The sequence below is a fragment of the Aethalodelphis obliquidens genome, unplaced genomic scaffold (assembly GCF_003676395.1).
Source record: "Aethalodelphis obliquidens isolate GAN/ISIS:26980383/991018 unplaced genomic scaffold, ASM367639v1 scaffold101, whole genome shotgun sequence".
NCBI lineage: Eukaryota > Metazoa > Chordata > Mammalia > Artiodactyla > Delphinidae > Aethalodelphis > Aethalodelphis obliquidens.
Window position 1 is genome coordinate 3,063,107 of NW_020838045.1, and position 26,317 is coordinate 3,089,423.

At 36.7% G+C, this 26,317-nt stretch overlaps 1 protein-coding gene across 1 annotated transcript in view; it reads left to right on the top strand.

Annotated features, from left to right (window-relative positions):
- IL1RAPL1 (interleukin 1 receptor accessory protein like 1) overlaps positions 1 to 25,891 on the top strand; it is a 1,327,113-nt gene extending 1,301,222 nt beyond the window's left edge. The window contains exons 10-12 of the mRNA XM_027096331.1: positions 8,609 to 8,752; positions 23,686 to 23,856; positions 24,303 to 25,891. Of these exons, the coding sequence (XP_026952132.1) occupies positions 8,609 to 8,752; positions 23,686 to 23,856; positions 24,303 to 25,021 (1,034 nt within the window). The 3' untranslated portion in view covers positions 25,022 to 25,891. The remainder of the gene's footprint in view (positions 1 to 8,608; positions 8,753 to 23,685; positions 23,857 to 24,302) is intronic.
- Positions 25,892 to 26,317: the final 426 nt, after the last annotated feature.

Below are 26,317 nucleotides of genomic sequence, written 5' to 3' on the forward strand. Positions count from 1 at the left end.
CAGTTAAAAAATATGAACAAAATAGACAAAAAAAACTTGCCCTGATGGAATTTAAGTTCCAGTGGGAGGAGATAGACAATAGATAATAAATATATTAATAAGAAAATTAAATACTATGTTCTATAATGATAAATGCTATAGTGAAAAATAGAGAAAGGAAAGTGGATACAGCCACAGGTTAGTGACTTGGAATGAGTGGTCAGTGGACCAAGTTGCAAAAGTGTTCTATGAACAAAGACTTGAAGAAGCAAAGTGGGAGGCCCTAAGGTAAAGCAATTGTTTATCATGTAAAACCATGAACAACACTTAGTGGTATAATACAGTATGATAAGTCATCAAAAAAGCTACAGAAAATACAGGTTCTAAGGAGACAAATTGCTTCTAGTTGGAAAAGCTTCACTGAAAGTACAGATCTTAGCCTTGCCTTGCAGGATTGGTAGGGTTTTGATAAATGGAAAGAAATTCTAGGTTGGTACAGAATTGGGAAAACATATGTCAAATTCAATTCACATTGGAGGGATAATTCCTGCTGGAGGTTAATCAGCTGCTTCAATTAAAGGAGTGAAGGACCTTGAATGCCAACACAAGGGGTTTGGACTTTTTCCCATGAGCAATGTAAATCAGCTAACAATTACTGAAGAAAATTCCAAGATGAGGACGTGTTTTTGGAAGATTAAACTGAAGGCTTTGCAAAGATTATAATAGAATAGTTGTGAATAACTTTAATCCAAAATAATCAACCCAAAATATTCTCAAATTACAATAACACTTGCAATATTGTGATCTTACCGTAATTTCCACATAGCCTCTCCAACTAGATTCACCAGTTATTAACATTTGCCACATTTGCCTTATCTCTCTTCATCTAGTTAGGTAAATAAAAAGATAGAGCTACACTGTGTATACAAACACATATTATTGCTGAACCACATGAGAGTAAATTGCAGACATCATGACTAGATTCTTCAACATGAATCTTCCTAAAAACAAGGATATTTTCTGATAAGACCAGAGTATATTTATCAAATTTAGGAAAATTGAAAATGATAGAATGCTATTCACTAATATGTAGTCTATATTCATACTTCAAAGGGTATTCCCATAATATCCTTTTACCACATTTTCCATCCAGAATTATGCAATCCATTTAGTTTTCAAGTCTTTTTAGTCTCTTTTAATCTGGGATTGTTCCTCAACCTTTGTCTTTCATGGCATTGACATTTTCAAAGAATAGAAACCAGATTTTATTTTTTACTCCTTTTTAGGATATTTACTTACATGTGGCTGGAATACTGCATAGATGATATTATACCTTCTTAATGCATTACATCAGGAGGTACACGATGTCAATTTGTCCCATTACTGGTAATGCTAATTTTGGTCACTTCCTTAAGATTTCTCCCTTAATCATTAATAAATAATCAGTAGGGAGGTACTTTAAGACAGTAGGAATATCCTACCTCATCAATCTTTCACCCATTAACTTTAGCCTCTGTTGATAATTCTTGCCTGAGTCAATTATTATTAGGATGGTGGAAAAATGGTGATTTCTAACTCTATTATTCCTTCTGTATTTGCCAGTTGGCATTCTGCCCTAAAGGAGAGCTTTCCTTTTTATTAATTTGTTTATAATTAATATAAACTCATGGATTCATGTTTTATTTGATTACTGTCATTATTTTAAATTGTCTTTTAATACATGCCACTTGGGACTTCCTTGGTGGCACAGTGGTTAAGACTCCACGCTCCCAACGCAGGGGGCCCAGTTTCGATCCCTGGTCAGGGAACTAGATCTCGCATGCATGCCACAACTAAGAGTTCGCATGCCACAACTAAGTATCCCATGTGCCACAACTAGGAGCCCACGTGCCACAACTAGGGAGCCCCCGTGCCACAACTAAGGAGCCAGCGAGCCGCAACTAAGGAGCTCACCTGCCCCAACTAAGACCCAGTGCAGCCAAATAAAAAAAAAAAAAACATACCACTTATGAATATTCCCTACTTCATAGAAAAAAATATAAAACAAAACTTAGCACCCTTCCTAGCTGGTTGGGGAGAGAAAAAAGACATTCCAAGGGTAGGCTCTAGCTAACTGTATAAGGAATGATGCATTTTTTCCATCTAGTCTTTCATTTAATTTTTTGTTTTAATAGTTTATTAATGTGTGACATTTCAGATCCAAGGGCTTATGGGAGCTTAGTCTAACTAGGCCCTAATCATGGGTCCCAGCCAATACCATATTTGCATTCTTTTATTCTTTTTTGAATTTTATTTTATTTATTTTTTATACAGCAGTTTCTTATTAGTTATCCATTTTATACATATTAGTGTATATATGTCAATCCCAATTTCCCAATTCATCACACCACCACCACCCCCCTCTGCCACTTTTGCCCCTTGGTGTCCATACATTTGTTCTATACATCTGTGTCTCAGTTTCTGCCCTGCAAACCGGGTCATCTGTACCATTTTTCTAGGTTCCACATATATGCGTTAATATATGATATTTGTTTTTCTCTTTCTGACTTACTTCACTCTGTATGACAGTCTCTAGCTTCATCCACCATATTTGCATTCTTAATTGACAGTAAGTTAAAGTTAATTTGATACTTTGGCTGAAAACCTCTTTCCAAAACTGCAAAATGTACTACTTGGAAGGTAACCTTTTGCCCAAATGTTTGGTTGCACAGATCACATTGTTAAATTCAGAGACCACTTTCATTTATTATTATTATTATTATGTATACCTTTCCTTGTTCCAAAAAGCACTTTTGCAAGAGCAAAACTATTATCTTTACATACCAGTTTATACTTTCTGAAAACATTTTCTTGCTATTATGTGAATAGCAATTCAGCTTCTTAATGTGTTACCAAAAAAAAAACATTATAACTGCTTCTAAATTGCATTGGTGTATTGTAGAATTGAGTTGAATATCTTTGTAGGCTGAGCATAATTATCCTCCTGCCAGGAACAAATAAGTTATACTGCTCCAGAGAAATAAATATGCATATGAATTTATGTGGATGGATAAATCCTTATAAAGTTTAGCTCTTTATAACACAGTGAAAGAAGAAGAAATGTACTTGGTGACGCTAATGAATAAACTGGGATCATTATATTATCTATCATGCATTTCCCCCACAAACTTGCATTTTACTGCATATAAATCAGGGCAGAGCATTTCAAAGGACTTTATATAACGAATGAGGCAATTTTAGGATAAACTATATAAGAATAAGCCACCTAAAGTCTTCAGTTATACTTTAAACAAGATTATATATATAAATATAGACAGAGATACAAAATGAATACTCCAAGTGAAGAGTTCAAAATTACATATAGGGATTTCCCTGGTGGTCCAGCGGTTAAGTCTCCACGCTCCCAATGCAGGGGGACCAGGTTTGATCCCTGGTCAGGGAACTAGATCCCACGTGCCACAACTAAAAGATTCCGCCTGCCGCAACTAAGACCTGGTGCAGCCAAATAAATAAATATTTTTTTTAAATTAAAAACACACAATTACATATAAACTTTGATTTAACTCTGTTAACATCTTTACCTCTTCAAAGATACCTAGCAGAAAAAGTTGGCAAACAACACTAAATACAAGCCAATTTAAAAAAATAGGATTCCAAACTATACTAGGTAATTGCAGCAAGATTAGTGTAAACCAAATGCGTTTATTATTTGCAGTGTAATCCAATATACTAGGGGATGGCATGCGCTTTATTTTAATTAGCTGTTTCTTTTAAAGAGTTGCTTGGTCCAGCTGTCTTGATAAGAAAAAATTGTAGTCATTGCTCAAAATGCTTGTAGCAAATCTAGTTTTAAATTGAAGCAATTTATTCCGAAAGCAGTCTACTACTGCAGCAATAATCAATGTGTTTTCCCTTAGCCCATACTGGAGCTTTCCACAGACTATTGTTAATTGCCTGTAACTAAATGACTGCTTGTGCCCTTAAATGTAACTCTTTGGCACTTGTTCATTTGTTGTGTTTAACCAAATGCCGGTTTTCCTTAGGTTTTGCCCAGCGATTTTGCTTTACAATTTTCAATATTCAGTCTCAGTCCCTTAAAGGGGGCAGAGTCTATCATTTTAACAAAATAGCACAAAGGCTAAACAGATTTTTAAAGGTTTGCACTTTCTCTTTTCATCCTCTGATGTTGAATTGTGCTGAAATGGAATCTTTTTATTTTTTAAATGCTGCCACTCCAGGCAGCTTGAACTTGAGCTGAAAAGCAGATCCCATTTCAAAAGGAAATGACATTTGCTGGGGCAACACCATTCACATTGTAATGTAAAGATAAAATACGGCAGTGAGCCCCAATCATTTCTTTTAACAGTAACAGAATTTAACCCCTAGTAATTTTGTCCTGACCTAATGTATAAGCAGTAATGGCTGGCACTCATATTAATGAATGTGTCCAGCTTGGAGCAAAAGAATGTGGAAACTGAATCTAATGCACCATTTTCTTTGGGAGAATTTACACATGCTATATAAACCAATGGAAAAAATTTCAATGGAAAAATTTTTAACCTGCACGCATTTATAATATGAAGGCAGGTGTATTAGTCTTTACGCTATAAAAATAACGTACTAACTGAGGAGCAAGCACTATTGTGCGGACTGTGGGGAAAGACACATTTCTTTTCCGACTTACAAGTTTGTTATAAGCACACCGTGCTTCTCCACGTAATACTATGGAGGTTTCTGGGGGAAATCCGAGATACTGTCAAGATCTCAGAATAAGTTAGCTCTTTGTAAATGCTGTTTCTTGGTCTGGTTTGGCTATCCCTAGCATTAAGAAAATGACTATCATATGGCTCAGAAGAAGTTTTCTAGCTTTATTGCTCACACTCTAGGTATATGTAAGTTTTCATATGTTTGTACCTTAAAGGAGGTATTCATGTGACACAAGACCATTTCTGTAATTGCTAAGCCTCAGCAACCCTGCTCTCTTTTTCTCATTACATTTTAGACAGTATTATTGGTTAGCCTAATAAATAGTGTATTCAAGGTAGTATATACAGTTTTTTGAGTGGCTCATGACATCTAGCAATGGGAGTAATTCACATTTGGGCAACTAATTTTCTGAAAACAAAAAAGACTTACCTGTCATACAAGTTTTCTCTTACACATATTCAGTTTTTAGAAGTTAAAAAAAATGTGTGTAGAGACCAGTGTTACAAATAGCATTTGAAGAAAATGAGAATGCTGCTTACTGGATTAATAGAATTATATTTCAGGCATAGTTTTTGATTGTTCTAAAAGCTATTCAATGAGATACGGGTGTGTAAGGCATGCTAGATGCCCAGGCCCAGTGCCATGGTTCCAGAATCAAAGGATGTGCTTAGGGGCACCGTGAAAGAACCATTCTCTGCCTGGGCACTTATCTAGAGCAAAGCAGCTGTCCTGACTCGCAGCTTTCCTTACAGCTTCTTTCCACATAGCCCTTGGGTTAGAACTTATAATGACTCTTTTTTAAAAAAAAAATTAAATTTTTAAAGAATTGAAGTACAATTAACATAAGATAAAACACATAGATCGTAAGTGTTTAGGTCAATGAGTTTTGACAAAAGTATATATCAATACTTGTATCTACATCTGAAAAAAGACACAGAGGTTTTTTTTTTGTTGTTGTTGTTGTTGTTTACCCCATTATGTTCCCTCTTTCCCCTTCCCAATAAAATTTCCCATCACCCATCCACAAAGCATCCATTTTGTGATTTCTATCCCTGAGGTTTATTTTGGCCTGCTCTTGGACTTCATTTAAATAGAATTATACGGAAGGCATTACTTTGTGTCTGGCCTTCTTCACCTAACATAATTTTGTGAGATTCATGCATGTTGCAGTAGTTCATTCTTTTTACTGCTGAGTATGTTATATCACACGGTCACACACAGTTTGTTCATCATATCCTGTTAATGAACATTTAAGTTGTTTCCAGCTGTGGTTACTATGAATAAGACTACTCTGAACATTCTTGTACAAGTCTTCTTATAGACATCTGCTTATATTTGCTTTGGGTAAATACTTAGGAGTGTAACTGCTGTTCATAGGGTAGATTCATATTTAACTTTATTAGCGGCTACTCAAAATTTTCTAATATAGTAGTACCATTGGGCACTTCTGCTAGCAGTGTTTGAGAGTAGAAGTTAAGCATTCTCCATTATTTTTTCATTTCTTTTCTCACACAACAAATTTCAGAGTGATGAATTCCAAGTGTGTAATGCATTATATTAGAAAACAGAATGAATATTCAAAGGAGCCACAGTCCAATATATCCACTACCAAATGTAAAATAGCTAGCTAGTGGGAAGCAGCCACATAGCACAGGGAGATCAGCTCGGTGCTTCGTGACCACCTAGAGGGGTGGGATAGGGAGGGTGGGAGAGAGATGCAAGAGGGAGGGGATATGGGGATATCTGTATACGTATAGCTGACTCACTTTGTTATAAAGCAGAAACTAACATACCATTGTAAAGCAATTATACGCCAATAAAAATGTTAAAAAAAAAAAGTAGCCATAGTCCAAATGCTTCTCTTTCCCATTATATCCAGTGTAATTTAAATCAGATTTTTTCTGGTATATAAATTAGCCTATGGGCATAAGTTAGAGTTTTATAGAGGCTTCTGTGTGTGGTGGAGTTTAACTGATATCCTGAGAGAACAAGACTCAGTGTACCCCACAGACTTATCTACCCACTGATCTTTTCTGTTCACATAGTAGTGGGAAAACATTATACTAAATTGGGTTTTGTATTTTATTCCTGGTACTTTTGTAGTACTCTCTTGTTGTAGTCCCTCACAAGATTCAGCAGATAAAGCTGTCTGATATTTACAAATAAAAAATATGTAAATTTCCTTGAGGTACTTTTTAGTATTTCACACTTCGTATTAATTCACTTAGACTCTAAAAGATTTAATAACTCACTTTATTTTTTCTTTCTTAAATTCATAAAGTCCGATCACTTTTTATAAGTTTTTCTTCTGTGTCCTATTTAATTTTAACAAGAGCAGAAAAATACACTTGATGAAACAGTAGTTTATATGTTTTTTTTTTATTAAACTGTTGAATTAGAAATGAAGGACTAGATAATGAGAACTATGGCTGAGGGTTTTTTTTTTCTGTAATCATCACAGGAAAAGTGACATCACATGCAAGCACACACACACACAAACATGTCCTTGTGAGAAAATTATGGCCATACTTTTCAGATTATTAATCACTGATACTACATTGCACCCATGATGATTTCACCCTATTTGTAAGATCTCAGGAGTGATCTTGTAACCCAAGAGTACTTGTCACTGCAAAGCCATAGATTATTTTAAAGTTCTCAGTCTAAAACTACACTATGTTACAAAATTAGATAACCCATTAGTGGATTGTAAATTACAGGATCAAAAATGCCATTATTTTAAGAGCCATAATTTCAGGAATATTTATCTTTAATGGTAATTAAGGCAACTAGTATTTTTCAAGGTGGTTGTCAACTGCAGGGAACAGTGGATACCCATCAATAACATTTGGACTATTATGATCAATGTCAACATGTATAAATAGGCAGTTAAAGTGAGTTTCAAAATCTGTGCATTCTGGCTTAATGTTTAAATATCAGTATCATTGAATTTGTTACAATGTTCATGAGCTCTAAAGGAGAAGAAAATAAGTGAATATTTTATCCCTTAAATTTTCTGATCATTTTTTATGCAATATAAACATTCAGTAGGAATAAGAGAACTTGTATACAGTGAATGGCAGGAAAATTCCTCTTTTGGATAGAATGTAGTAACATACCAAGTAAAAGCGGAAAGAAAGGATAAGAAAAAAAAATTTAAGTAGCTTAGTGAAAGGAAAATACTACCAACATAGTCTGGTGTGACATCCACTCGAGAGCCTATTTCTTAAGCCCAAGTTAGCACTCAGCCTCCGAGACCGTGGTCAGCCACATTGACACCACTCTATTCAGAAAGCTACAGGACAAGTGTTATTGCTTCTGACAGGAGCCAGCAGACAGTATTCATTAGGTGGTCCACCCAACACTCTATGCGACAGTCCGCACTGCCCTTCAGGAACTGTGCTATTTGACTCCTCATCTCTTCTCGGCCCCAACTCCCAGGTGACAGCTCAGGTGGGAAGGATCAAGATTCATATTGGGTGAGTTCAGAAACCATCCTGGCTTAAAAGCTTCATACCACAGAAACCGATTTTTCTTTTATCAACTCCATGAGCATAGCTTGCAGGATTCCCACAAGGGTTGGGTTTATATGTAAGAGTTACTCGCACCCCAGCAAGCCCAAAATTATAGTTTCCAATCAGGTATTTATAATTCTCTCAGTCCAAATGCAATCTACCAATATAGGTTCATTTTTACCAGAAGCAATGTTGCTTAGAAACACAGCTACCACACACTACCTTATCTGGTTACCAAGGCAACAGCTAGAAAGTTATCAAAAGATCAAATTCTCAGGCAGAAAAGGAAGGGGTTGTGTTAATCCATTACCTGCATCTGATCTCATCCACAAAACTGTGAAATCAAGTTGAATTTATGATTTTGTATGTGAATATGGTATAATTCCCTCTTGTAATTTTTTTTTTAGAGCTGATGTATACAGTTGAACTTGCTGGAGGGCTTGGTGCTATCCTTCTGCTGCTTGTTTGTTTGGTGACCATCTACAAGTGTTACAAGATAGAAATCATGCTCTTCTATAGGAATCATTTTGGGGCTGAGGAGCTGGATGGAGGTAAGATGAGTTCCCTCTTTTAATGTTCTTTCTGAATATTCTGTTTCCTGCTTTTGTTTTTTTGAGGGGAAGAAAAGTTACCTGAATAACCATTTGCAGCAGCTCTTACAGTCTTTCAATGTTCAGTTTGTAAATTCATCTTTTATATGGAACTATATGTGTGATGCTTTGCAGCCAGTAGGTATTTTCCTCTGAAAATTGTAAAGCAATACCTACTCTTTTTAGAATGGTATTCCAAACAGCACTTGCGAATTACAAACACTGACTAGAGTGTTATCAGAGTGTTCATTTTCTCTCACCTTGTAATCAGTACTGAAAGTCCAGCTTTACTTCTATATAAGTAAGGAGTGTCTCTTTTTGTTTTTTTTTTTGCGGTACGCGGGCCTCTCACTGTCGTGGCCTCTCCCGTTGCGGAGCACAGGCTCCGGACGCGCAGGCTCAGCGGCCATGGCTCACGGGCCCAGCCGCTCCGCGGCATGTGGGATCTTCCCGGACCGGGGCACGAACCCGTCCCCTGCATCGGCAGGCGGACTCTCAACCACTGCGCCAGGGAAGCCCAGGAGTGTCTCTTTTAATTGTGTTCCCTGGCCCAATAGTTTGAAGTGAATCTCACTTTGTTCCTTGTTTACACTGCTCAGTTATAATAAACAGTACCAAATATTTTAGAAATCATCCAGCAGTCTTTTCAATCCTGTTTATTTAGCTATATTTAGACAGGCTAATTTTTATTCCAAGTGGGGACCAACAGATAGGAAAGTGTACAAGCAAGTTGTTTTCATAATAATAAATCTAATACTTTTACTTAAGTTGGATAAGTAAATATTGTTTTTGTAGAAATCATAAGTATTATTTGCCTCTGGTCAGTCATGAATATGTGTACAATCTAAGAAGAATTTGGAGTCCTTACAATTGAGTTCCATAAACCGCCCATGAGAGGACTAAAGTTTTTTTTTTCCTTTTTTGGTCGTTTGAAAGTAAGTCATAATATAAGATAGACTTGCAATATAGGAAGCATATGTGAAGTGACAATAAATTGTACAGATGGTCAAGATTTCTTGATCATTTTTGTGATCTCTTTTTATTGACTATTCATTTTTCACTAATTGGTACAAAGGAAAATAAAGCAATTGCCCATGCTACCACATTTCCAGGGACCTCTGGAATAAATCACATTTATTTGTCACTTTGTCAGACTTGTGAAGAAGAGCCATTTATTCAGCATCCCTAACACTCCTCTCTTTTTAAACTTCTCCCCTTCCCATCAGGGTGAAGTCTGTGCTGCAGCAAAGCTGTTTGTTTGTTGGGTTTTTTTTTTTTATTTTAAAGTACTGATTAGCCTATTTATTCTTTGTTTCTAACTTTCTTGCCTGTTCATACAAATTATTGTTCAGTACTGCTTCAAAGAGAAATGAGAAAATTGCCAATGTCAGAGTCGTTGTTGAGTGAGAATCAAGCAAAGTGCTAGGCATTCTTAAAATCATTTTTGCTAAGCCTCAAAAAAAAAATCTAAGGTCAATGTTATAATATCCATTTTACTGATAAAGCAACTGAGGCTCCCAGTGGTTAAGTAACTTACTAAAGAAGATAGCACTAGTATTACTGTAAGTGGCCAAGATGGGATTTGAATATAGGTCTATTTACAAAGCCTTTATTTTATTGGACACTGAGCCCCTATTGTTTTTAGCTTTTTAAAACTTTGGTGTGTTCAATATAACCTAAAGATCTGCTGTTGCTTGCACAGTTAGCATAGTAGAAGGTATTTGAAAAAGCAGATTACCTAAACAAGTCTCACTTTATCTAGTTTGAACATATTTTGTGTTCTGAATGATATGAATGATTTCACCAAAACTATCAATTTCCAGTATAAATTTTGTCGTGTTCTGAATGGTAGAATATTCTGAAGAGTTTAGTTGCCTCTAAACCTATGTCTCATCCCCTTAGATCCTTCTACACATGCTATTATGGTTGAATAAATATCTGCTCTTCCACTGTTGAAAAATTTCTCTGACATCATCAAATCCCCATTCTTCCTAGCTCTCCCACAAGTCCTTTCTTTTTCCAAAGAAGAGATAATTGTTAAGAGACCCCAAACTTTTCATATTCTTGACTTGGCTTCAAAAACTGTAATTTGAAAGTCAAAGTTGATCGGTCTTCTTTATTCTTGGCTACCATGTTATCTCCCCTGAAAAGGGAATACATAAAGTGTTCTTGGAAGGAAAGGCAAAGAGTGTGAAGAAAAAGAGGGAAAGAAAGTTTACCTCATATTTTGAAGTAATGTCAGAACTATGGTGATTGATAATAACAGATTCACTGACTATTTTTTGACTATGTATTAAATGACAAGGGCTGTGTTGACTATTTTATTGATAGAGAGCTATAAAACCAGGAAGACAGAGTTCAAACCCAGGTCTAAATGACTCCAAATCCCCCAAATTTCCATCACTGTATCAGACTAGGAGATGGACTATTTGGCATCTAGACACATTTAGTCAGTTCCTTTCAAGTCATTGCAATAGGCATTACCTGACTGTATCAGTTCTATATCAAAAGGATTCTGTTTTTCCAAGATGGAACATATTGATGCTTTGCTCTCTTAGTTTGTTCACATCACTCCTTGTTCCCCTCTACACAGCCTTACATTTTATTGTTTCCCCTAGACTCAGGCCTTAGCACTTCTCTTCTAATTCTGCAGCACCACCTTTTTGGATCACATGTACAACCCTGTCTACACTTGGATTTGTGTACAAATGACTCCTAAATCTAAATGTCCTTCTCCCAGTTCTCTTGTTATCATTTTTTTCTCTGCCAACCTGTTGCTTTTCTCCACTATGATAGGTCCCAACCCCAGCTTTTGAGTCACGCACCCCCCACACTCATTTCTTATCATCCTCCATTTTACGTCTCAGTTCTTTGTATCATCCTCTACCTCATTTGCTTCACTTCCTCCTCATCTGCCATTTCCAATTAGTAATCATGGTCAGTTAATTGTACCTCCTGAAAATAGACTGTTCCCTCAGTCTTCATTGCAAATGCCTTGTGCAAACCTCCTACACCACCTTCTTAGCCTTTTTCTGTTCCCCTCCATTTGATCCTCCACACTCAGCCAGACTTCTCTTTCTAAGTACAAATGTACTGTGATTCTCTGAAAAAAAAAAAAAAAGAGCATGCTTCTATGTTGCCTGCCAGAGCAGAAAGTTTTCTTAGCTAAGAAAGCAACTGCTGTAACAGGGTGACCCAACTTACATTTATAGCCTGGCCACCCCCATGGAATCTGATCATGCATAGTTCCAGTTAAAAGGAGGTGCTGGTGTTTGGACAAACACAGCTATTGAGAATGGACCAAGACAATGCAGTTACACATAATTCTCAGGTCCCTTTGAGTAAATGAGGTAACCATAATGGTTAGGGGTAGGAGAAGGTAAATTACTCCTCTACCACCTTGATTCCACAAAATGGTGAAAGAAAATTTGGACAAATTCTGCTGCATATACGTTTATTAATAAACAATCATTTAACCTATCCTATATACTTGAAGAAGTCCCAACTCTGTGTCATGTGAGTGTGTGTGTGTCTGTGTGTGAGTTCCCAAAAAACCTTGCCCCTGAGGCAAATGTGACAATGCCAGTGGCAAGATTAGGCTAACCATCTAAAGACACCTAAGGATATTCTTCATTAACTGGGTAGTGATACAGAAAAATGTCATGCTATTAAATGAAAAGTAGAAAACAAAAAGATTTGTATACTGTGATCATCAGCTTTGCACATCCCTATGTCTCCATGTAGATAAGAACTGAAGGATAATATTTAAACATGAAAACAGCATTGTAGGGTGTTATGATTCGAGATGTTTATACTTACATTTTTTCAAAAATTTCTCTAATATTTACCATCTTTTCTATTACATGTAACTTTTTACATTCTTTCTGAAATAAATTTGAACTTATGGAAAAAAAATTCTTCATCAGGACACAGGACCATTTGGAATCAAGCCTGGAACAGTTTCCCTAAGGAGGCAGGCCACTGACCCCACTAGATACTTGAGGGGTGGGATGTGTCTCTAAATGATGTTATGTTATCCATATGTCTTTTTTGAATTGAAGAATAGTTGATTTACAATGTTGTGTTCGTTTCAGGTATAGAGCAAAGTGATTCGGTTATAAATAAATAAAATTCTTTTTCGGATTCTTTTCCCTTATAGGTTATTACAAAATATTGAGTATAGTTCCCTGTGCTACATAGTAAATCCGTGTTGTTTATTTATTTTATACATAGTAGTGTGTATATGTAAATCCCAAACTCCTAATTTACTCCTCCCCCCCTTTACTCTTTGGTAACCATAAGTTTGTTTTCTATGTCTGTGGCTCTATTTCTGTTTTGTAATTAAGTTCATTTGTATCATGTTTTTTAGATTCCACATATAAGCGGTATCATATGATATTTGTCTTTTTCTGTCTTGCTTCATTTAGTATGCTAATCTCTAGGTCCTTCCATGTTGCTGCAAATGGCATTATTTCGTTCTTTTTATGGCTGAGTAATATTCCACCGTGTGTGTGTGTGTGTGTGTGTGTGTGTGTGTGTGTGTGTGTGTGCGCGCCACATCTTCCTTATCCATTTATCTGTCAATGGACATTTAGGTTGCTTCCATGTCTTGGCTATTGTAAATAGTGCTGCAATGGACATTGGGGTGCATGTATCTTTTTGAATTAGAGTTTTCTTTGGATATATGCCCAGGAGTGGGATTGCTGGATTATATGGCAACTCTATTTTCAGTTTTTTAAAGAACCTCCATAGTGTTCTCTATATAGCTGTACTACATTCCCACCAACAGTGTAGGAGGGTTCCTTTTTCTCCACACCCTCTCTAGCATGTATTATTTGTAGAATTTTTAATGATGGCCATTCTGACAGATGGGAGGTGGTACCTCGTAGTTTTGGTTTGCATTTCTCTAATAATTAGTGATGTTGAGCACTTTTTCATGTGCCTTTTGGCCACCTGCATGTTGTCTTTGAAGAAATGTCTATTTACATCTTCTGCCCATTTTTTGATTGGGTTGTTTTTTTGATTATGAGCTGTTCGTATATTTTGGAAATTAATCCCTTGTCGGCTACATCATTTGCAAATATTTTCTCCCATTCTGTAGGTTGTCTTTTCGTTTTATTTATGATTTCCTTTGCATATGTCTTGAGTAGCACTGATTTCAACATGGAGGGTCCATTTCCAAGATCTACTATACTTGGTAAAAAGCCACTAATTTCAGCAATGAAACTTTATTTCTAACATCCATTGTGCTAATTAATGAAGCATCTACTTTTGATCAGAAATAAAGATAGTTGAAGTGTTTGTAGTGGCTCTAGAGTGTTGCCTTATTCTAATTAAATGCTAGCTGACCATCCTCATAAAGGCAACCTACTGTCTCTAGAGCTGAACATACAGTAACATAATATCCTACCATCTTTGCTGGAATAATTACAAAAAAAAATACAGTTATCACAACAACCAGAATCCTTTGCCCCTCCATACCTCTGACTGGGGTTTCCCTTCCACTTTTGTTTAAATGCTTGTATAAAGGTAGTCCTTTCTTTCTTCCTTCCTTCCTTTCTTCCTTCTTTCCTGTCTCTTCTCCCTCCCTTCTCTTTCTCTGTCTCATATACAATTCATATATCCCCCTAACTTACAAAGATTCCCCTCTTAATCCCAAGGTCTAGTTATTTTCTCCTTCATCTTTACTAAAATGGTACTTCAGGCACATCATTTTTGCAGCCCTTTTCACTTTGAGTAACGAGCACTTACTAGTGAATACTTACAACTTGTAGAGCATTATGAATTCAAGATTCCTTATCACATTTATTTATTTATGGGAGCAGAAGGACCTCTTTTTTGAGTTCCTATGGATTCAAATAGTCCAGAAAAGTACCAAGTAGTAAAACATGTAAACTAGAACAATATTGTTAAATTTTCAAAGTGTAAAACTCAATCAGCTTTATTTTCGAGTATAATTGTCGGATGCCACCATGGCTGAATTGACATGAAAAGTGGAATTTATTAATACAATGACATTCAATAATCACAAAATCAAAATATTAATATATGCTTAATGTTTTGTTTTGTTTTGTTTTGTTTGCGGTACGCGGGCCTCTCACTGCTGCGGCCTCTCCCGCTGCGGAGCACAGGCTCCGGACGCGCAGGCCCAGCGGCCACGGCTCACGGGCCCAGCCGCTCTGCGGCACGTGGGATCCTCCCGGTCCGGGGCACGAACCCGCATCCCCTGCACCGGCAGGCGGACTCTCAACCACTGCGCCACCAGGGAAGGCAATGCTTAATGTTTTTTATTCAAAGATCTATCATCTATTTCTGCAGAGTTTTTAATTGAAAAATTATTAGTTGGAAATATAAAAAAGCATATGAAGGCAAATCTGAAATACAAGAAAGAAATGACTTAATTTTTTTAAAACTCTTATTTATTCAGATTATGTCAATGCTAGTTTTTAATGATCGCATGATTCTGTGCTAATATACTACATGCAAACATAGAAAATCGCCTTTTAAAATGAAATACACAGTTCATCATTGGGCCCTACCCGGGTCTCCTTTTGGTAATCCATTTGCTGAATAATGGCCTCTGTCACTAGTCAGTTTCACATATGTGACTTATAAATATTTGAAAGTAAATTTAAAAAAAGAAGTGGCTACCTGCCAATAACGTCTGACAACCATTCAGTAGGCGTTTAAAGGTTAAGAACTCCCAAAGACCTGAATGTCAATCCCAAGCCATTTATATTGTCAGTAAATCTCCTTCCTAGCCAACATCCAATATAGCCACCACCTTCATCTTGATAAGGGAGTCTTCAGTCTACATTTTCTTAAAAGCTCTATTCTAAAAAATCCATGGATCCTTTGGCTTCTCAATCCTTTTAAAGAGAATTGACTAATATCCTCTCATATGTCAAAGAGGAAAATATTTATTTATCATTTTTCCAACCACTTTTTTTATTCCTGTTACACAGTTCTATATTTTCCTTCTCTCTTCAAGATTTCTTAATAATATTTTTAATTCATATTTTTATTTCTTAACTCTCCAGAGTCTAAACGTTTTCCCCCTCAAATATATCTTTTTATAAAACATAGTAGTTCATTCGGTAAATTGAAGGAGAAAATTCTACTGGACTAATTGTTTGACTTAAAGTAACAAAGCAACTAATTAATTGGTTAGGTTTGGTGTTTTGGGTTTGTTTGTTTTTCTTTCTCCCCCCAGCTTTAGTCAGATATAATTGACATGTAACATTGTGTAAGTTTAAGGTATACGGTGTGATGATTTGATACACATATATATTGTGAAATGATTGCCACAATAATGTTACTTAACATATCCATCACCTCACATAATGATTTCTAAGATCTATTCTCTGCAACTCTCAAGTATATAATACAGTATTGTTAACCATATTCACCAAGCTGTGTATGTATCCCTAGAAATTATTTTTCTTATAGCAGGAAGTTCATTTACTTTGACCAACATCTCCCCCTTTCCCCTGCCCCCAGCCCTTGACAACCACCATTCTACTCTCTGTTTCTATGAATTCAGCTTTTTCAGTTCCATATTGTAAGTGAGATCATGCAGTATTTGTCTTTCTCTGTCTGACTTGTTTCACTTAAGCGTAATGACCTCAAGGTCCTTCTAAATAAAATGGAAGGTTTCCTTCATTTTTATGGCTGAATAATATTCTACTAAATAATATTCTACTGTGTGTGTATGTACTTTTATATATATGTATATATATATGTATACACACACACACATATACACATCTTCTTTATCCATTCATCTGTTGATGGACACTTAGGTGGTTTCCATGTCTTGGCTATTGTGAATAATTCTGCAGTGAACACTGGGGTACAGATATCTCTTTGAGAGAGTGGTTTCGTTTCCTTCGGATATATACCCAGAAGTGGGATTGCTGGATCATATGATACTTCTATTTTTAATTTTATGAGGAATCTCCATGCTGTTTTACATAGTGGCTGCACCAACTTACATCCCCACCAACAGGGGAGAAGGGTTCTCTTTTCTCTACATCCTTGCCAACAGTTGCTACCTTGTCTTTTTGATAATAACCATCCTAAGAAGTATGAGGTGAGGTCTCATTGTGGTTTTGATTTGCACTTCTTGATGATTAGTGATGTTGAACATCTTTTTATACACCTTTTGGCCATTGTATGTCCTACATGTCTTTTTGCTATTGAGTTGTATGAGTTCCTTATATATTTTAGATATTAACCCTCCCCTTATCTAATATATGGTGTGCAAATATTTTCTCCCATTCTGTAACTTGCCTTTTTATTTATTGATTGTTTCTTTTGCTGTGCAGAAGCTTTTTACTTTGATATAGTCACACTTGTTTAGTTTTGCTTTTGTTGCTTGTGCTTTTTGTGTCATAGCCAAAGAATTGTTGCCAAAACTAATGTTAAGCAGTTTTTCCTTATGTTTTCTCCTAGGAGTTTTATGGTTTCAAGTATTACATTTAAGTCTTTAATCCATTTCAGATTAAAATTTGTGAATGGTGTGAAATAGGGGCCCAACTTTATTCTTTTGCATGTGGATAGACAGTTTTCCCAACACCATTTATTAAAAAGATTATCCTTTCCACATTGAGTATTCTTGGCCCCCTTGTCAAATATCAACTGACCACATATATGTGGGTCTATTTCTGGGCTCTTGATTTTGTTCCATTGGTCTATGTGTCTGTTTTTATGTCAGCACCATACTGTTTTGATTACTATAGCTTTGCAGTATAGTCTGCAATCAGGAAGTGTGATGCCTCCAGCTGGGCTCTTCTCTCTCAATATTGCTTTGGCTATTCAGGGTCTTTTTTGATTCCATATGAATTTTAGAGTTTTTTTATATTTCTGTTAAAATTGCCATTGGATTTTTTTTTTTTTTTTTTTTTTTTTGCGATACGCAGGCTTCTCACTGCTGTGGCCCCTCCCGCTGCGGAGCACAGGCTCCGGACATGCAGGCCCAGCAGCCATGGCTCACGGGCCCAGCCGCTCCGTGGCATGTGGGATCCTCCCAGACTGGGGCACAAACCCGCGTCCCCTGCATCGGCAGGTGGACTCCCAACCACTGCGTCACCAGGGAAGCCCGCCATTGGAATTTTGATAGGGATTATATTGAGTCTATACATAGTTTCGGGTAGTATGGTCATTTTAACAATATTAACTATTCTGATTAATGAACATGGGATAGCTTTCCATTTGTTTCTTCTTCAGTTTCTTCATCAGTGTCTTATAGTTTTCAATGTACAGATCTTTCACCTCTTTGGCTAAATTTATTTTTCAGTATTTTATAATTTTTGATGATATTCTAAATGGAATTGATTTGCATATGTTGATCCATCCTTGCATCCCAGGAATAAATCCTGCTTTCCTTTTTGCCCATGCCACACAGCATGTGGAATCACAGTTCCCCAGCTAGGGACTGAACCCATGCCCCCTACAATGTAAGCATGGAGTCTTAACCGCTGGACTGCCAGGGAAGTCCCATAAATCCCACTTGATCATGTTATATTATCTGTTTAATGTACAGTTGAATTTGGTTTGCTAGTATTTTGTTGTGATTTTTTTGTATCTATATTCATTAGGGATACTGGCTTATAGTTTTCTTGTAGTGTCCTTATCTGACTTTGGTATCAGGATAATGCTGGCCTCATAAAATGAGTTTGAGAGTGTTCCCTCCTCTTCAATTTTTCCTTGGAAAAGTTTGAGGATTGCATTAATTCTTCTTTAAATATTTGGTAGAATTCACCAAAGTAGTTGCTGGCTTGAGGATTTCTGTCTGATTCTTTTTTATGGTTTCTGTTTCTTTAATAAAATTCTCATTTTGTTCATGCATTGTTTTCTGATTTTGTTAAATTGTCTATCTGTGTTATTTTTTATTTCACTGATTTCCTTTAAGATGACTATTTTTAATTCTTTGCTGGACAAGTTGTAGATCTCCGTTTCTTAGGGCTTGGTTACTGGCGCTTTCTTAGTTTCCTTTGGTGATGTCATATTTGCCCGATTCTTTGTGATCCATGTATCCCTGCATTAGTGTCTCTGCATTTGAAGGAGCAAACATCTCTTCTAATCTTTACACACTGACTTTAGCAGGTAAAGTTCTTCTCCTGTCTGTTCCCCAGGCCAATGGGATTACCTCCAGAATCCTAATCGTTCTGGGCTGGAACTAGTTTTGAGTCTGTTGCCGGGTCTGCAGTGAAGTTCTTGGTTGACAGGCTTGTGAGCAGGAGCTCAGGTTCACATGGATCCTGTCTGGTCTCTGGGTGGAGAGGAATGCCTCTAGTATCTTGTTCAGTAGTATAGCACTTGGACAAGTGTTCACTTCAGGATCCACAATCGGGCCTTCACTCGGTGGACCTATTGCCAGGTGTATGGTTGGGTATGTCTCCCACCAGGTTTCTTGGAGGGCTTCTATCTGGTCATTGGATGGGTCCTTGGGTGGGCAGGACTGGCTCTGTACTGCAGCTGAGAGGATACATGCAAGGGATGTCTTATTTGACCATCTTGCTGACTTCATTCCTATTTTTCTTTTTTTGTGGGAAATTACAGTCAGAATCTCTTGAAAATCATGGAAAGAGTAAACCAATGACTATATTAGAGCTTATGAATATTATTACAGAGGGTGTGTACATCAACTGCTTTCCATCTCTGTAGTCAATAGAATTATAGTTGAAGGTTTAAGTTACAGAAAATAAAGTTTAGAGAATAAAGTTCAGAATAAGAAATATATTGTTGTACTCTCTTGTTATGACTAACTAGTTTTCAGCTGGCTATAAACTTAAGTTGAATTTAAAAGATCACAGTCCTACCTTTAAAAATCTTAGCATAATTTTTTTTCTATGATTATAAAAAATCTCAAATTTTCAGTTTCTTATACACATTAAGATTAGTCAATGTATGTTCTTACAGATATAAAAAAAAATCTAAGATATTTCCCAAGATTCAGATTCAGCTGGTAACTGGGAAAAAAGAAGAAACCTTAGAATCCATATGATTTTGAATCAGAAAACATTGCTGAAATTAGCATGATATCTGGCCTGGTGTTTGCAGTCTGATAATTTTCAAGTCAGGAGTTTGCTTCTGTGGGTAAATAAATGCCTAGCCCAATACTGCACTGACATAGACTCTGGGGAAAGAGAGGAATTAGATATCAATCAAGTGTCCCATTGATTTGAGGGAGGAAGCTGCTGCAGATGCTTGCAAGGGGCCTTATTACCAGAATTACCTACATGTGAGCGACTCCTTTTTATCTGGGAGATATTAGCTTAAATGTTATAAATTCACTCAGATGACATAAAGAGAGAGAAAACTGACTGAGACCACAGCACCTCTTCCCGAGGTTCATTTAAGCTTAATACAGTTACTGAATATATTAGTCTAGGTAAGAATTTATCCCCTTTTTGATGAAAGGGGATTTTCAGCTATTTTATTTAGAGCACATACCCTGTAAGTATCAAGACCACTCATGAGCTGAGGCTGCAGTGTGTAGGTTTTGTGGTACTTTGATCAATTACCTGGCAGCTGACTGCAGTTCTTTGATGCCTTTGAGACCTTTGGGTACCTATACCCTGTCCTAGAGCAGAATTTCTCAAAGTATTGTCCCTGGACCGGCAGCAGTATCACCTGATAGTTTGCTATAAATTCAAATTCTAAGGACCTATTCCAGATGCTCTGAATTGAAAACTCTGGAGGTGGGACCTAACAGTCTGTATTTTATCAAGTCCTCCAAATTGTTGCCGTTCATGCTTCAGCATGAAAACCACTTTTTCAGAAAAGTTTACAAGGACTCTGAGGTCTTCAACTGAGTCACAGTGAGAAAATACAGTTCAAGATTATTCCAAAGGAACTTTGCTAAACTTTGACCCTGTAGCTCCTAGTAATTACTTGAGGAGTCTAGGCAGCTTGGAGTGTGTATCACCAAAGCCATCTCTCCTAGGAAATGACCCAAATCTTGAGAAAATCTCCACACTAGCCATAAGGTATGTCATGTGATACCCAAATGAGAGGCCATTCATTCATTTCATCAACAGGTATGTTTGAGCATCTACTAAGCCCTAGTCACATATCTGAGTCAAGGATCTTGTGGTCAAAGAAAGAAGATAAAATGTGAGCACAATAATATAATACATGGGAAAAGAGATCACCTTCAACTCAATGATATCAGACTCAGATTCAAAGGAAACAACTGCAGAGTTAGCTGCTGTTTTTTTGACAACGGATAGCCATAAATATTTCTCAAGCTACCATAAACACAATCAGTGGTGAGGTTTGGAAAAATAAATTTTGTGATTCTATGCGGAATGGGCCAGAAGAATAAGGAAATGGAGAGGGAAGACCCACTAAAATATAATTATAACAGTTGAGAAGAGAGTAGGGCCTCACCTAGGATGGAAACAGAATCCAAAGGATTTTCACCAGTGAATGGCTGTGAGGTTATTGGTAATGAAAAGAGATAAGTGGAACATGCCTCTGAAGTTTGGAGACTAAAGATGTGAGATTATTATGTTAATAAAATTTAAGTGAAATAAAATGTGAAAACAAAGCTTGAGATGGGAAGCTTGTTTCGTTGTGAACATGTCAAATGTGAGGTACATGCTGAGCATCCAAATTAAGGGGTCCAGGTTACAGATTCATGAGAAAGAAGACGAGATTGGACATCTACATTAGAGAGACGTCTACACAGAAGTGGTTGTTGATGTCATAGGAGGAAAGGAGATTTTTAAGGGAAAACAGACTGAAAGACAAATGAAACAGGCCACAGAAAACATCTTGAGAAATGACAGTATTTATGGATTGGAAGAGAGATGTCCATTGAAGAGGCAGGGGAACCAGAAACAGTGTCATGTAAGCAGAAGTGATATCCAGCTGGAACTTACGAGTATTGGTGGACCATTGTTTACATCTCCTCTGAGTCATAAGTGCTCTGTTCTTTTTGTTGTTCATATTGATCTGGTTATCAAATATTTTTTAAGCCTACAGAAGGCAAAAAGCAAAGAATGAGAATCTAGTCATTATACATCTCAGGTCTGAGCAAACTTCAGCACTTTACAGTACTTTGTAAAAATCTGGAAGAGGAAAACCTCCCAGAAAGAAAGTAGTATATGCATGAAATCATTCTACAATCTGCAGTCTGGCTTAAAGAGTCCTCCCTTTGGCCCATGACCCCTGTACTACTCTTTGCAACACATTTATCCTCTGGAAATAGATTGTTGACTTGTCTACATCTTCTACTAAACTGGAAGCTACTGACCCATATTGCAAAGGGGAAGATTTTATCTCATAGATATGGCATGTGATTATCTAATAAATTGACATTTTAACTAAATACTAACTGGTATTATATTATAGCTTTATTATGTGCTATTTTCTATGATTTCTTACTCAACTGAAGTATTTACATCAACAAAATGGTACCAATGTAGACTGCTGGCATGTGTGCGTAGACATGGTATAACAAACATAATTACTATTTTTTGTGAAAATTGAATTTTATTTTTACTATGTACAACTATATCCTGGTTGAAGAATAAAGAAAATACCAAATACCAAAATATGATAGGGATGATTACTTTTTTTTTTTTTATACCTGAAATGTGCTTTAAAGAAATCTTCCATAGCTAAAGGTTCTTTTCCCCAGGGATCCTATGGTAGAATTGCTAGCTTCTTATATGCCTGTGTTAACTTTAGATGAAGTAAACAGTTTTTTGAGTTTTCCATGACAAGTTATAGAAGTGAGCTTTAGTGTCTTTGAAGTCAAAAGGAGTGTCCCAGAGCCATCCAGAGCAAGTCGTGGATGCCCCTGTATCTTTGATGTTTTATACCCCAAAGATTTTAAATTTTCTATACCAAATGCCCAGTTCATTTTGTTCTGAAATTTAAGAGTGTTTCAATTCAACTTGATCTAATAGTCAAATAATACAATGACAGTCATTGGGAAAGAAGCACAAAAGAGACCTAAGCATATTGATATTGATAGGCTCAGCATACTGATAGTATTTAGAATTGAGGTGAATTATGAATCCTGATATCACACTCCGAAAAGGAAATTGGAGAATGAGACTATGCAGAAGATAAATGACTTCTTATTCTAAGAAACAACAAATGAGAATTTGGGGATGTTTACGTTAAGATAAAAATAATGCACAATAGTAGTCATCAAATATTTGTAGAGTTCTCATGTAAATATGGGGAAGAATGAGGAAAGAAATCAAATTTTAGAACTAAGTTTCATTCATTTATATTATAATTTTGGATTCTTATAGTCAAACTGATTAACATGATGAAAAATAATTTGGCAATAATTTACATGTAAGGTAAATGAAGATCAGGAAAACAATATGTTTTTCTATAATAATTCAGCATACCAAACTCAGTTCTAAAATCCAAGAACCAGCTCCCAAAGAAAAATTAATTATTCCAAATTTCATTTTATTTTTTCCCCAAAAGAAAATCAGCACAACACACACAACCTAAAAACCATTCCTCAAGCCAGTTTCAGTGTTCTTTCTTTGATTAGGTGAATGTACATTTATGTAGAATAAGAACGTACTATCCAAATATGTCGCTTTTATAAGCTGTCAAAATTCTCTATGATCTGTGCATCAAAGATGTTGAGCGTTACCATTTCATTGCTCTTTTCATTAATTTTTCTCCTACTGTCTTGATAACAACAAAAATAGTGACTCCTTTATACCCCCAAATTCATTCCACGATACTTGGCATTATTGTATTCTTAATGAAAATTAATAAAGACTTCTTTCTTTGGCATCCCAGAAGTGGGACACTTGGAGATATTTATGAAATGAGGTGAATGTTCTCATGTCCTACTGTTTTCTTTGTAGCGTAGTGACTTCAGCTTTACTCTGTAATGTTCTTGACAGATAATAAAGATTATGATGCATACTTATCATACACCAAAGTGGATCCTGACCAGTGGAATCAAGAGACTGGGGAAGAAGAACGCTTTGCTCTTGAAATCCTACCTGATATGCTTGAAAAGCATTATGGATATAAGTTGTTTATACCAGATAGAGATTTAATCCCAACCGGAAGTAAGTTAATGTTTTCATTTAAGAGTGTGCATATACTTGTGTCCGTCTGTGTAATCATCATTTTTAAACAGAATTTAAACTTTTAGTTCTTCTACATCTTTCAGTTTCTCAAGAAAGAAATGGCATTATGTGTTCAAATGAAAAATAAGTGTTGATACCCCTGAGGAAGCTACTTCTATTATTATATAAAGCGTCTCATGTTATAAGCCTTGACATTTAAAGAAACCAAATGAGAGATTTGTACCTGGGAAAACATTTCTGTCTTTGAGAGAAGAAAAGTCCCATACTCTGTTCAAAGTGATCATTGGCTATTTTCATCTTCTCAAGGGTTTACCTAGCAAAAAGAACCAGCAATTCTCATTTAATGTGTGAAAGAGAATTTACTGGGGCTTTCTGGACCCAATGTTCAATTTACTTATTCTGATAAACCCTCTTCTCTGTTGTAGCATATATTGAAGATGTGGCAAGGTGTGTAGATCAAAGCAAGCGGCTGATTATTGTCATGACCCCAAATTACGTAGTCAGAAGGGGCTGGAGCATCTTTGAGCTGGAGACCAGACTTCGAAACATGCTTGTGACTGGAGAAATTAAAGTGATACTAATTGAATGCAGTGAGCTACGAGGAGTTATGAACTACCAGGAGGTGGAGGCCCTCAAGCACACCATCAAGCTCCTGACCGTTATTAAATGGCATGGACCAAAATGCAACAAGCTGAACTCTAAGTTCTGGAAACGTTTACAATATGAAATGCCTTTTAAGAGGATAGAACCCGTTACGCACGAGCAGGCTTTAGATGTTAGTGAGCAGGGGCCCTTCGGGGAGCTGCAGACTGTCTCAGCCATTTCCATGGCTGCGGCCACCTCCACAGCTCTAGCCACTGCCCATCCAGATCTCCGATCCACCTTTCACAACACTTACCATTCACAAATGCGTCAGAAACACTACTACCGAAGCTATGAATACGACGTACCTCCTACCGGCACCCTGCCTCTTACCTCCATGGGAAATCAGCATACCTATTGTAACATCCCTATGACACTCATCAACGGTCAGCGGCCACAGACAAAATCGAGCAGGGAGCAGAATCCAGACGAGGCCCACACAAACAGTGCCATCCTGCCGCTGTTGCCAAGGGAGACCAGTATATCCAGTGTGATATGGTGACAGAAAAGCAAGGGACACCCCGTCCCTGGGAGTCTGAGTGGAGTCTGCAGTCCAGTGCCTGGAACTAAATCCTCGACTGCTGCTGTTAAAAACGTGCATTACAATCTCTAGAACACGAGGAAAAACAGGGTCTTGTACATATGTTTTTTGCAATTTCTTTGTAGCATCAGTGTCTTCCTGTTTTACCATGTCTCTTACCATTACATTTTTTGACTTTGTTTTATATGTCATTAGAATTTGTAAATTTACCTTTTTTTAAAGAAGAGACTTATGTATAGATAGAAAACCCTTTTTTGCTTCATTAGTTTAGTTTTAGAATGGGTTTTTATTTCCTTTCCTTGATTTTTGTTTTGCTTTTAACATTTCCTTGGGGTGCTTGGACAAATCTATCCGATGGGACAAGGAGCGCCGGATCCTCTCTTGGGTTCTGCCTAGGATCAGCAGGGCCATGAGGGCCTTCAGAAAGCAGTGCAACGAATGCCAGCATTGCCATTTGGGGAAAAAAAAAAAAAAAGATGAGAAGAACACTTGTTCATAGGAGGGCCGCGCCAATCAGAGCCCTGAATATCTTCCTTGTCCCACCTCATTCCCCACCTCTACCCTTCTAATGGCGGCATGATGTGTAAACTCTGAGAAGGGGTTCGGGGGGGTCTAACTGTCTTAACATTTAATTCACTGCTCGTCAGAATACACTCCAGACCCAAAAGTGTGCTAGTCACTTGACAGTGACCACTACAGAGTGCTAAGAAGAGAAGATCAAGGGCAGAAAATGGGGGAGAGTGTGCTGTTTCCGTTTTTTAAATGAGTTGATGTACCCTTATATAAATATATATATATATACATATATATATATAAAAACACACAACAAAAGAAACAAAAACAAAAAAAAAGCAAAAAGACAAAAAAAACAAAAAAATCAAGCCCTATATTTGATCACTTCCTGGAAAGGCATGAATGTGTTTGTGGCTGTTTTTGTTTATTATTCTACTTCCTCTTTTCCCTCTATAATTTTCTGCAAATGAGATTATGTGCAAATGCCTGGCAAGTTAACTCAAAAGGGTGAATCAACACAAGTCAAAGTGAAATTTACATTGAAGGCTTCCAAACCAAAGGGAAGGGCAGGATGTGTCATCAAATATGTTTTGTCACCTTGTATTATAGAAAATGTTATTTTCTAAAGAGTCAGTGCAAATCTGTGAAACTTATTATGGGGTCCCTTTGTATTTAAATGTTAATTTACTGTATTTAATTTTCAGTGCTATATTCAGAATCAAGTGTTTGGTTTCAGTTTGTGAA